We start from the raw sequence: 13,120 nt of genomic DNA on the forward strand, positions 1-13,120 counted from the left end.
TCCGATGCCCAGTCAGCGTCTGCGTACCCGACAAGTGCCTCGGCGTCGTCGTTTTGCTTGTACTGGAGCTTCAAGTTCTTCGTTCCCTTCACGTAACGGACCACTCTCTTCAGGGCTTGCCAGTGGGCCTCATCAGGTTGAACTTGGAAGCGCCCTAGGTATCCAACAGCGTAGCATATGTCCGGTCGAACACACAGCATCGTATACATCAGGCTGCCCAGCAATTGACGGTATGGATGCAACACAGGATTCGCAGCTTGTGGTGGCAGGAAACAGCCTTTCTCCATTGGGGTTTTGACATGGTTACAGTCTTGCATGCCGAACTTCGTCAGCACACGGTCCACAGCAGCTTCTTGCGCCAGGTACATGCATCCGGTGGCGCGGTCGTATCGGATCTTCATTCCAAGGAAATGATTAACCACGCCGCAATCCGTCATCTGGAGCTTCTTGGAAAGAGCACGCTTGATCTCCTTCACCAGGTCCAGTCGATCGCCAGCAATGAGCAAATCGTCCACGTAGATGATTATGTATACCCCCCCTCGATCGTCGATCCTGGTATATAGACAGTAATCATGCCGGGAACGGGTAAAGCCGAAATCCAGTAGAAGGTCGTTTAGCTTGTTGTTCCAACAGCGGGGGCTTTGCTTGAGTCCGTACAGCGATCGATCCAGCTTGCAAACGAAGTTCGGCGGTGCTGCAACTCCTTCGGGTATGGCCATGTAGACGTCTTCTTCAAGCTCACCGTAGAGGAATGCGGTCTTCACATCGAGTTGGTGAACGTGCATCCTTCGGTGGGTTGCTACAGCAAGAACGGTTCGTATCGTGGCTAACTTTGCTACGGGGGAATATGTTTCGTTGTAGTCGACTCCGGGCTTCTGTTGGAATCCCTTCGCCACCAAGCGCGCCTTGTAACGGATCGGTTCGCCATGCTCGTCCGGCTTGATTCGGAAGACCCATTTCGATTTGAGCGGAACCACACCAGCAGGGCATCTCACCAATCGCCAAGCATGGTTGTCCGCTAGCGACTGCAGTTCCTCACGGACCGCTTGCTGCCAAAGAGCTTCGTCGGCTCGTCCAGCGATCTCCTTGTACGCCTCCGGGACATCGAAGATTGAACGCTCGGCCTCATCTCGTCCAATGGAACCGTCAAATAGTACATCGGAAACGTTATGGGGAACATCTGCAGAATGGGATTGCGCGGCAGGGAAAATTTTCCAACCAGAAATTCTTTCAACTTACCGGGGAGTCTGCGCTCCCGTTCGCTGCGCCTCGGGGTTTCCATTTCGAGGTTTGAACCACGGGCTAGTTGCGAAGGGAGCGCTCCGGTTTCTTCAACACCGTCGTCTTCAACCTCGCCTTCTTCATCATCAGTCAGGATGTCGTCATGTTGAGCCACCAGCGGCTCATCGGGTTGAACGGACTGTTCAGGGGTTTGCACGTCTTCCTCATCTTGATCCTCGAACTCGTACGGAGCAAAAACCAAAGGAGTTTCGTCACGGATCTGGGTGGCAAACGGAAAACTGTTTTCATCGAACTTGACATCTCTGGCTAGGAATAACTGCTTCTTCTCTTTGTTCCACAGGCGGTAGGCGTTCGGCGCATAGCCGATCATCACAGCAGGCTTGCTTTTCGGATCCAGTTTCTTCCTCTGTGCCGTGGACACCCAAGCAAATGCTTTACAGCCGAACACACGTAGTTTACTAACGTCCGGCTTGTGACCAGTCCACATTTCCGCAGGAGTCTTCCAATCAGATACCGCGGTGGTTGGACTTCTGTTTGTCAGGTATACCGCCGCTAGAACCGCTTCATTCCACAGATTCTTCGGAGTTTGGGCTTCAATCAGCATCGCACGCACCTTTTCGACGATTGTCCGATTGAACCGTTCGGACACTCCATTCTGCTGTGGTGTGTACGCTGCGGTTGGCTCGACTTGGATCCCCTTGGAAACGTACCAATCACGCTGGTCATTGGAGCAATACTCGCGCCCTTGGTCGACAGTCAGCTTCGAAATCGAATGTCCCAGAGCGGCACTCGCCATGGCCTCGTACTCTCGAAACTTCTGGAACACCTCGGACTTCTTCTTGATGGGATATACTACTGCAAAGTGCGTGTAATCATCAATAAAGGTGACGAAGTACCGAGAATCATCCCAAGCCGCTGGTGTAATTGGACCGCACACATCGGAGTGCACTCGTTCTAGAGGTCTTGTAGCACGGACTCTAGTACCCGTGAATGGTTCTCGGCACTGCTTTCCGAGAACACAAACATAACAAAAATCCAATTTATCTGGTTTCTCGGGAATACCTGTTACCATGCCATGCTTCGCGAGTGTCTGCAAACTCTTGCTCCCCAAATGAGCCAGTCGACGATGCCACAGGTTACCAGTCACAGCTCCACACATGTTGGCCGCCACCGTATCGACACGGAGATCGAGCTCGTAAAAATCGCCCCGCATGGGACATCTCGCAATCAGGTCACGACCTTGCTTCATGATCGCTTCCTTTTTCGTGAATGTGACATCAAGATCCGCTTTTGCCATCTTCTTCACAGATAGCAAGTTCGCTCGAAGATCTGGTACGAAGAGGACGTTCTTCAAGCTGATATAGTTACCTTCCTTGTTGACGCCGTTGATCGTGCCACTGTGCCGGGAAATCAGGGATTGATCATCCTTCGCCACGTTTATGACGACAGGGTGCTTCAGCTTCGTGAGGTCGGCGAAACAGTGCTTCACATTCACAAGGTGGTCCGAGGCTCCGGAATCCAGCTTAAAGGAAACTGCTCCCTCGTCCTTTGTTTGGGAGCATCTCCCGGTCATAAAAGCCACCGCCTTACCTCCAGCAGCAGCGTTAGCTTCAGCGCGCCCATCTGTCTTCAACTTCACACGACAGTCCTTGGCCTTGTGCCCCTTCTTCTGGCAACGGTTACACTTTCCGGTGAACTTACCAGGCTTCTGCTTCGATCCTTGGAATGCTGCAGGTTTCTCTTGGCAGGAATCCGCTGCCCGGTCGGTTTTCTTGAGCTCCTCGGCAAGAAGGCGCTCGCGAACAACATCCAGTTTTAGGTTTTCCTCACCTAGATTTTCCAGTGCCGTAACCAACGGATCGAACGACTCGGGAAGGGTAGCAAACAGCTGGGACACAATATCGTTCTATTCAAGCTTCGCTCCGGCCAGCTTCAGTTGTCGGATCAGCTCTTCGAAGGTTTTCAGGTGATCTTTCACAGACGAACCTTCCATCATTCGTAGCTTCGCAAGTTGCTTCCTGACGAATGTCTGCGACGAGACGGACTTCTTGGCGTAGGCGGATTCAAGGCTCATCCACATCTCCTTGGACGTCTCCTTGTCCCGCACCAAATGCAGCAAATCGTCATGAACAAATGACGTCAGCAGGAACGCCGCCTTACCGTCATCTTCCTGGAACTTCGTGAGCTCGGCCGCTTCCATCGGAGGATCCTTCTTGATGATATCCAACAGCTTCACGGACTTCAGATACTTCTCCACTCGAAATTGCCAATTGTCGAAACCGGTGCCCGAGAACTGCGGGATCCCGTGGACCAAATCCTTGCGTGAGTCGCCCATAACCTCTTGATGGTTAGAAAGAACCGGAACAGCAAAATTTAAAAGTAGAATGGATTTTATTTAACGACTAGCTTGAGTGGAGTCTTGAACAGGAATGAAAAGTTTTTCACCGTTGTTTATTTAAGAAAACTTAGGTTGCTAGGGGTGACGTTCGGTCTCCAAGGAGGTGATCAGCACACTGCGTTACCGATTTACTCTAACAATTATTCAAAGTTTGTTCTCACAGGGAGAGGTTACCTGTATTTTTCGGAAAATGGTGAATATGTGTGATTTCCACTAAGATGAAAGATGAAAGTGAATTTATCTAGGAAAGCTTTTATCATGTTGGAGTCAATGGAGAACTACTTAGTAGTATAGATCATGATCATTGACGGAAAACGCAACGGAACTTAATTTACTCAGAACGCACTATGCTCTAAAATGGTGCTAGATGGGTTTCAAAGTGATAACAAGATGACAAATCATCTTTATTTTCAATAATTTAGCAATTTACCTAGAGGAATCCCACTCTAAACTTTAGCTCAAACATACATTAACTATTTTTAAATCTCTCAAAAGTATTCTTAAGCATTTTTCAAGGTGTTAGTCACTCCGCACAGTGTGCCAAAAACAAGGTATTTTTAATTGTTTTGGCTGTTAGATTATTTTTATCGTAGTGAGCGATTGCTACACAGAAAAAAAGTTGTTGAATATTACAATCCATCGGTTGTGTAATATAACGTTTTACGATGTTCATCGATTTTGCGAACAAAATTACATCTATTGATGTAATAATGTATCTGCTTTTTTCTATTACATCATTATTTCATACATCAGCTTGAATTACATTGATCGATATTAAATTTTTTTGCTGTGTAGTGTTGTTGTATGATCTGCCGATTCGTTAATTTTCGTTGAGTATTAAATTTAATTATTTCATGTTTTAATCTTTTTTAATTTTAATGAAAAGTGAATGAAATCATGTTAATATGTAAGTATTTCAATTACGCTTATCGAATAATGTTTTAAAAAGCTAATTTTTCAGTAACCTGCTGGAAATAAAATGTTTGCAATTCAAATTACTGATAGTTTTTAACTGACTGTCTAGTGCGCTATCATTCATTTTCCCAAAAAAAATAAGTAACCGTTGAGTGTCATCAGGTTTCACCAACAGATGGCGGGGTTTTTCGTGGAAGGTATACTAACCGTGGCCGATCTGGAGAAGATATAGATTTCTACTTTGAGCTGCATTAAGCTGGGTTTAGACTAGGCAAGTCAAATGATCAACTCAGTTGAATTCAATTGGCTTGAAAAGTTGAGCCTGTTTCAACTTTTTTCAATCAAGTGAGTTGATCAAGCCAGTTGAATGGCGTGGTATACACGTTCAATTCGCGTTCAAGTCAGTTGAATTCAACTGAGTTGATCAATTTACTTGCCCTGTCTAAACCCAGCTTTAGATAGATTGTCGGAGGACGCCCAACTAACATTTTCAGCTTTGGAAGCCAACTTTTCCAGCGTTGTGCTGTAAAGTAGCTGAAAAGAAGCTGCAGATACAGCTACAAGCAAAAGCTAGCAAAATAGTTTTGGAGAGCGTTAACTCAACTTTCTCACAACCATTATTCAATTTGTCAGTCGCACTGAATAACATCAGCCAATAAACGCTAATGTCACTTCTATACACACACTAATCAACTTTCCACTTGTAGCTGCAAAACAAAGCTAACAAAGTGAATATATTACTCATTTGATGGCTTCTACACAACCAACCACTCTTGCTGAATAACATAAACATCAAAAGTGCTTTTTCAACAACTAAACAACCTGTACTCAGCTTATAAACTGTGTTAGAGCAACTTCGGAAGCATTTTCACAGTCAACTAGGTTTATTTTTAGACGTGTGCAGTTTTACAGCTTTTAATCTGCTCTTTTATAACTAGTCGAGAAAAGTGATTCATGTGCACTATTATAAAGCCTCTACTCAGCGATTTTGTTGTAGAAGGGAATGTTGATTTGTTTACATAAGTTCAAAGTGTTGGCGTAGCACAGTTGGTAGTGTCAAGGTTTGCCAATGAGGTCGTCTTGAGTTCGATTCCAGGTTCCAGTGCAGGATAAATAATTTGGTGATGATTTGTAACTAATTTCGATTAATTTGATTCACAGCAAAATAAACTCAATAAATTCCTTTATAAAAAAGCGTAAACAGTATTTAACCCGGCTTCAAGAGAAAGCTGTGTAGTGATTATTGGATAACCGGGAAAAGGTTGAATAAGCGCCTTTCAAGTTCACACACAACTAAACAGCAGGATAACAGCTGTATAGAAGCGTTAATGGATATGCAATAAGAGCTTCTCCCGACCGTTCCAACAGCCATAAGTAGCTGACTTAGTTCGCCTGATTTGCTTGTATAGAGGTTGAGTAAAGGTTTCCTCATATCGTATAACGTCTGAATACAGCTTGAGACTGTATAAATGAAATAAGTAAAGCGTTTACATTGTGAAAATTGTTAGTTGGGCGTTACGACACGTAAAATAAGTTGGTTAGTTAGTTGTTACGTAAACAATTACTTGGATCGTCGGTTTCTTACGAATGACAACACACCCACTCAAACTAACTAAATAATCTGACTGAGAAATGTTTGTTCTATGAGCTGGTGTAGTCAGATTTCGTGGGTGTGTGGTCATTCAAGAGAAATCGACGTTCAAAGTCATTGTTTACGTTTCGAGTTTTACCCTTCTGTCATGTTTCCCCTGATGTTTTAACCATCCTGTGGTTATCGTTGTGATCAGAGAACAGAGCTCTTTCAGATGAGGTACACTCAACAATATTATAAACGAAGAAAGTTTAATTTTAAAGCATTTTATTGTTAGGAAATATTTATATATTGATCCGATTAAATTTTATTATCTATAATATGCTAATGAATCAAGAACCATTGGTGGATTACTTAAACTTTTGGTTAAAATTTGACAAATGGAAAATTATCTATTAACACTGCTATCCGAGCGTGGTTACTTCTGACAGACCAGAAGTTAAATTTAGACAACCTTGGCCAAGTTCTTCTCGAAAACCGGTCGAAAGATTTTTTCAACTGGAAGGCCCCGTTTGAATCACGATTCGCGATTTGACAGATAAAATGAGGGGTTCCTATGTTTCGAGGGGTGCATCGGTTAGCTTGGGACCGAAGATAGTACCAGAGCGGAGCCAAAAAGTTGAGCACATTTCTTCGGTACCTACTAGTCTTAGAGTTACCTCTATGGTGGAACCTTGTTATTATATTCCAAATTAATAAATATTTTTTTATTCCGAAAAACATTATTTTAGCTGAAATGAGTATTTGCAACCTTGCCTCTGAGTATTTCTATACTTGACTAGCCTATTGGTCCCAAGTACATCGGTAAGCGTAGTGTTGTCATATGGTACACTGAAAAATTGCAATAGAAGGTTCGTCACCAAAGTTTTTGAACCGCTCCGTCTGTCACTTGGTTTGTGCTACTACTGGATTGTACTAGCATTTTCATCAACCGTGGTACTAGAATGATATGAATTCTATCTCTTTCACTCTACTTAAAACTGAAATGCATTAAACAAAATTACAAAATGATACACTCTTTGCACACTGTCAAAGATCATTGCACACAAAATCAACTTTGTTCAAATCAACACAAAAATACTAGCCCATCTAGTGGCTGATGGTACAAGCTTCTAAGAAAATTCTATTACAGCGAACCACATTATTTTAATTGATTTCTTCGCCAGTTAGTATTTATTTATTTAATTAAATCTTCAACATAATGTTGTACAGATATTTTCTAGGCTAGGTGTCGAATTCTATGTCTGTAAGTAGACTTACTAATGTCAAAATCATATGCATCAAATGTTTCATTAAACACACGACAGCACAAAGTCCACGGTTTGTTGAATCCATAGTTGGTCCGCTGGGTAGGTTGCCACAGAAGCGTGTAGCTACGTAGAACTCTTTGAGGAGCATTGATGTAGATTTGGCTCACAAGAGAGTTGCAATCCACGTCACCGTTAAGCAATCCAAACACGAAGAGTCGCTGAAGTAGTTTCCTCCTTGCTGCCAACGTGTCCAGGTCAATCAGCCTGCACCGGTTTTTCGTAAGGCGGCAAATGTACCGAATCGTTCCAGGGCAGAACACGTAAAGCGTATCTTACGAAGTTTCGCTGAATGGCTTCGATTCTGTTAGCTTGAATAGCGTGAAAGGGTGCCCACACAACAACAGCCTACTCTAGAAGACTGCGGACGTGAGCACAGTATAGTGATTTCAACGCGTAGATGTTCTGGAATGCGTTTTTGTTTCGTTTCAAGAAACCTAATGTGGCGAATGCTTTAGCAGTTATCATGGAGATGTGCTCATTGAATCTGAATCAACTCTAAAGATGATAAAACCCAAATCCTTAACTGAAGAAACGAAGAGCAAACTACTGAGTCCTATCCTATAGTCATGTCGTAAGGGCTCGCGTGAACGGCTAAAAGATATAGCGCAGCATTTTGTGACATTAACCTGCATACCGTTCAATGTACACCAGCGCAAAAGGGAATCAATATCCTTCTGAAGTGCGCAACAGTCAAGTCTTGACTTAATTGTACGAAAGATCTTTAAGTCATCGGCGAACATAAGTTTCGAAGAACACAGTCGGCTACACAGATCGTTCACGAACAGGATGAAAATTAAAGGTCCCAAATGGCTACCTTGGGGAACACCAGAGGGTATCTCGAAACTAGGCAAATTAACACCGTTAATGCTCACATAGGCTGAGCGGTCAGTTAAGTAAGACTGTAGCCACCCAATTAGGTAATCCCATACACCTCATTTTGTCCACTGCAAGCACATGTGGAACCCTATCGAACGCCTTACTGAAGTCCACGTAGATCGCATCAACTTGTCGTCGTTTTTCAATGGAGTTGATCAGCGAGTTGACAAACACCATTAAGTTGGTTGTTGTAGAGCGTTTCCTCGCGAAGCCGTGCTGATGTTCGGTAATTATTGGTTTAACCGCTTGATATACGACCTCATATACGATCTTCTCCAGAGCTTTTGGGAGGCAGCTTAGAATCGAAATTCCGCGATAATTTTCAACGTTGTGGATGTTTCCAGCTTTGTGAATAGGTGTGATGGACGCAACCTTCCACATTGTAGGGAAAACACCACTAACTAGCAAACGATTGAAGATAATCGACACAGGTGAAGCGAGAGATGCAGAAAATTTCTTAATGAACGATGACGGCCAACAGTCTGGACCAGGGCCTTTAGAGGGATCTACAGATGAAAGAACTGTCATCACCTCTTCAACAGATAGATCCAACTGCGGCAAATGCAAGTTGTAATGAGCTATGCTGCTCATCCAGTCACGACCATCATCCGGAGAATGAGCGGGAGGAGTCGAAAAAACATCTTTGAAGAATTTTGCGAAGAGATCAGAAGCTTCTTCCGCGGAGTCAGCACGAGCTTCTTTATAGGACACATCGAGTGGTATACCGCCATTCCGCCTAAGTTTCTTCACCTAGGTCCAAAAAGACGATAGATCCCGCTTTGCCTCCGACTCAATGCGCAATGCATATTCATGGAAAACTGTGTTCAACCGGCTAGTGTAGTGCTCCTCCATGTCGTGAAGTAATCACCTGTTTTCCTCAGTCCGTTGTTTGAAAAGACGTTTCCTTGCTTTCCGTAACCTGTTTCGGAGGTTCCTAAGTTCCGTGGTCCACCATGGTTGATTTTAGTGAACACGGAGGCAATGTCGTCGAATAGGAGTATATTCGTGGATGATATCGAAAATGGCACCATAAAACCGGAAAACAGCATCGTCAACGTCAGTCAAAAGCGTCGTCCAGTCTATCGAGCCTATCCGGGCGTTGATAAGGGGTTAATTGCAGAAGTTGAAATCGTAATAACACCGGTCCAGCCAAACGTCGTCAGTATTACGAAGGTAGTCAAATTTGATGATAAAAGATTTGTGATGAGCGTCGAGTTTTAAAATTCCACAGGGCGATTCGAAAAGTTCGATTCTGTCAGTATCACTAACGAAAGCCAGGTCAAGTAATCTCTCGTTTACGTTACGTACATCCTGAACCTGCTGTAATCCACATGCAAGGATCGACTGGGTCAAAGCGATTTCTTGTTCAGATGAAGCGTTGGTCGGGATGTAAGATTATACCCCCTTATTCTGCGAGTCACGTGACTCTCTGTCACCGGTGAGGTGACAATTGTCACCTCGTGTGAGGTGACTCTCCATCACGCAGAAAAATGGATTTTTGTTTCAGGGCCTAATGTATTTTGTTATTGATTCAAACATATTGTATCACTATTTCAACAAAACATATTTTTGAATCAACAAAATGGTTTTTAGAATCAACAAACAGATTATTGACTCTACAACCGGTTTGTTGATTCAAAAATATTTTTCTTTGAATTAACCTAATAATATATTTGAAACAATATCAAAAATACATTAGGCCCTGAGTCAAAAATATATCCATTTGAATTTAAAAACCATTTCTCTGCGTGATGTAAATCAAATGGAGAGTCACCTCACACGAGGTGACTATTGTCACCTCACCGGTGAGAGAGAGTCACGTGACTCGCAGAATAAGGGGGATAGTCTCCCAAAACTATGACTGTATCGGTAGTTTCAGCAAGCTCACACAATTCTTGAACACAAGATGCATGATTGGAGTACATGGCGCAGTCCGAGTAAGGCCTTAAGTAGACGCAACATATGTAGACCGACGAGTCGTCTGTCACTTCGTTTGTCCTTTTACCTAGACTTATAATATATATAAATTTAATTGTTCGAAAATCGCTCTGTTGTTGTTTTTTGTCTGTCAGAATTAAGCCTGGTGGAATAGAAGGTTTTATTTAAATTCCATCTGTCTACCTATCGTATAAAATGACCACATTGATATTTGACGTTAAGCATCTCTAACTATGTAAATCGTTAACTTCACGCATGGAGCAATACAAATATGACTAGTTAAAGTTTTAGAACCTGTTAATATGCACATCTCTTAACGATAACGAGTGTTTGCGGTTTACTGTACCTCGGACACTATAGAGGTAGTGAAAGGCAAATATAATTTCGCTTACACTGCGATTCGTTCAGTCAGTGGCTTGGTTGTTTAATCCAATTCTCCATTGGATACAGTAAGACCCAAAGAAAGCTCAATTTTCCTGCAAGATTAAAGGCTTTCACAATATATCTCTGGAATAATTCTCCTGTTGTTCGATTCGAATCGTTCAAAATTTTAGTAGGTATATTTTAAGCACGACTAAATATTACACATAACTCGTAGTCAGTTGACAGTCTAAAAGAGGACAGTTGAGGTTTTGTTTGATTGTTCAATTGGCTTCCCGAAGAGCCTACGAATAATACCTAGCATACATATTTATATGGCATCACATTTGTAGTTATATTACACATTAGAATCTCACTCCACTTCAGCGAACCGGAAACTGCCCGCTCAATATCACGCATATTGAATCGGCCAAATGGCATTCTTTTCGCAGTTGGAAGCTTCCTCATCCTTGCAGAATGTATTGAAGGTCAAGTCCTTGGCAAAACCTAAAATTTCCCGTTCCTCATAGATTCTGTAAGTGAATGTCGATTCATATGTCCCGATAAAATACCGTGCATGGGAGCAAACAATCTGATCGATTACGGCCACTCCTCCATCCTTCAGCCGGGTCAGCTCGTCCCGACTCTCCGGACTATACCGGACCACCTTGAACCGTTTCAGGTAGTTCTTCAGATCGTGAAACTCCGACTTGGAACAATCGGACGACACAAACACCTTGCGCAGACCCAGCTCCAGCAGCTTTCGTTTGATCTGCACAGCGGCCGAATGCAGCGTCGGAGTGGTCTTCTCCCTACCGTACAGGAAATCAGCTCGCCGCATATGGGCACACAGATAGTCCCCGCCCTTCGTCTTCCGGTACGGTTTCTCCTCGGTCCAACTTGCCGGCCGTTGAACTCGGTCCCATTCGTTAGTTGAATTGAAATAATCCAAACGAAACCTGTTCGCTATCCTGACTAGATCCCGGTTGAATCGCATCGATCGTCTAGCTTCCCAGTAGTCCACATTACCCCAATAGTCATGCAGAACCGTTTCCGCTCTTGCCAGGAAAATTACCCTATGGCTGTAGCGTTTCTTTGGCTTGAATTTCTCAAACATGGAATGAAGCAACGATGCTGATCCCTGGAATTTCACACATATCCTCTCATCTATGGTGACGTTTCTGAAACCCATCACACCGGAAACGCCAGTCATCGTTGGATCCGTTTCCTTCTTGCACACCGTCTGTTCGAATTTATCCACAAAAACTCCATTCTCAAACATATCGTCAAAATGGCTTAATTTGTAGAACTCGCCTACTACCACACTGCTCCGGCTGTCCGGCTTGGTCAGCTTTCTGTACTCGTCAAAGAACTCCCATGCTTCCAGAACATCCGCGTAGCTTCGCATCGATTGCAGATCGAAAAAGTGTCCCCACGGCAGGTGCATTTGATTGAGATAGCCGGAACGCCAATGGAACAGCTCCGACCACGGAGGCAGAACTAATTTGCTGCTTTCGTAACCGGGACGCGTTTGCAGACCGCGCAAAAACACCGCCAGCCGGATGTACACGTCTCGCCGGAGGTTGAACCCTTCGGATGGATTCACGTCGTACAGGATGAAGATGGTCGGCTCGAGGATTGGAGCGAGTTGTTCCGATTGGTGGTAGCATCTGTGGTAGGTTAGGAAGAAGTCACGCCAGGTACACACTGATCGGTGACCGTCCACGGACAGCACGGGTTTGAGAAAGCAAAAGTGGAACAGAATAGCGAAGAGCCATCCTAAAAATAGGAAGTAATGAGGACTTTTTCAAAGCTTATTGAATGTTCTGCACTTACTAGGAACCATGCTGAGTATCACAAGTCACTGGGTCGTTCCCGGAACGGAACTGAAGTCTTTTTGGCACTGGAACAAGTCTTATCGATTTTTCTCTCCTGCCTACCCGGCGGTGGCTCGAATAAGCTCGGATACACAAAAATGAGAGCAAAAAAAAATAATGTTCAATGTTTATGTTATTCGATAAAAGGAAGGAAGGAAGGAGAGATTAGATGAGTGTTTGATAACAGCAGCGCAGGAACCGTCAAACGGTGGGTGGCGTTACGACTCACCGAGGTGTGTATGTATGTGTGTGTTATGATCGTTACACTTTGGGATACATTGAAATACTATGGCGTTTTTTTCGAATGGTGATGATGGGAGGGATTTATGCTTGGATCTATGCAAATTTGGGTGGGTGTAATGAGGGGCATAATGAACATACGGAGTGATTTGAGCACCTCCTTTTTCTCCAATATTATACATTGTTTGAGAAAAATTACTACACAGTACGCTAATGTATGATCTAAGTAAATGTGAGAAATCTTTTAAAAGCAACCTCAAAATTTTAATTGTTTTCTGCTGTTCGTATGACTACGAAACCTAGGGTCCTTTTTGATTGGGTCGAATGTAGCATTTTTGTCAATTAAAAAAATGAGGTGTTTTGGTGAACAACA

The 13,120-nt window shown here is 43.6% G+C and overlaps 3 protein-coding genes across 3 annotated transcripts in view; 2 read left to right on the forward strand and 1 right to left on the reverse strand.

Annotated features, from left to right (window-relative positions):
• The window catches only part of Usp1 (ubiquitin specific protease 1), a 473,693-nt gene that overhangs the window by 385,466 nt on the left and 75,107 nt on the right, over positions 1-13,120 (forward strand). The window lies entirely within an intron of this gene.
• The window catches only part of LOC135697177 (uncharacterized), a 511,087-nt gene that overhangs the window by 291,121 nt on the left and 206,846 nt on the right, over positions 1-13,120 (forward strand). The gene's annotated exons all lie outside the window — the stretch shown is intronic.
• On the reverse strand, positions 10,836-12,688 carry O-fut2 (O-fucosyltransferase 2). The gene is made up of 2 exons (XM_065216713.1): positions 12,467-12,688; positions 10,836-12,409 (listed from the first exon to the last, which is right to left on the reverse strand). Exons 1-2 carry the CDS (start codon positions 12,474-12,476, stop codon positions 11,043-11,045), a joined length of 1,377 nt encoding a protein of 458 aa, XP_065072785.1. The 5' UTR covers positions 12,477-12,688; the 3' UTR covers positions 10,836-11,042.

Source organism: Ochlerotatus camptorhynchus, unplaced genomic scaffold (assembly GCF_037179485.1).
Source record: "Ochlerotatus camptorhynchus isolate MF236.1 unplaced genomic scaffold, CSIRO-AGI_Acam_v1.1 ptg000067l, whole genome shotgun sequence".
Lineage (NCBI taxonomy): Eukaryota > Metazoa > Arthropoda > Insecta > Diptera > Culicidae > Ochlerotatus > Ochlerotatus camptorhynchus.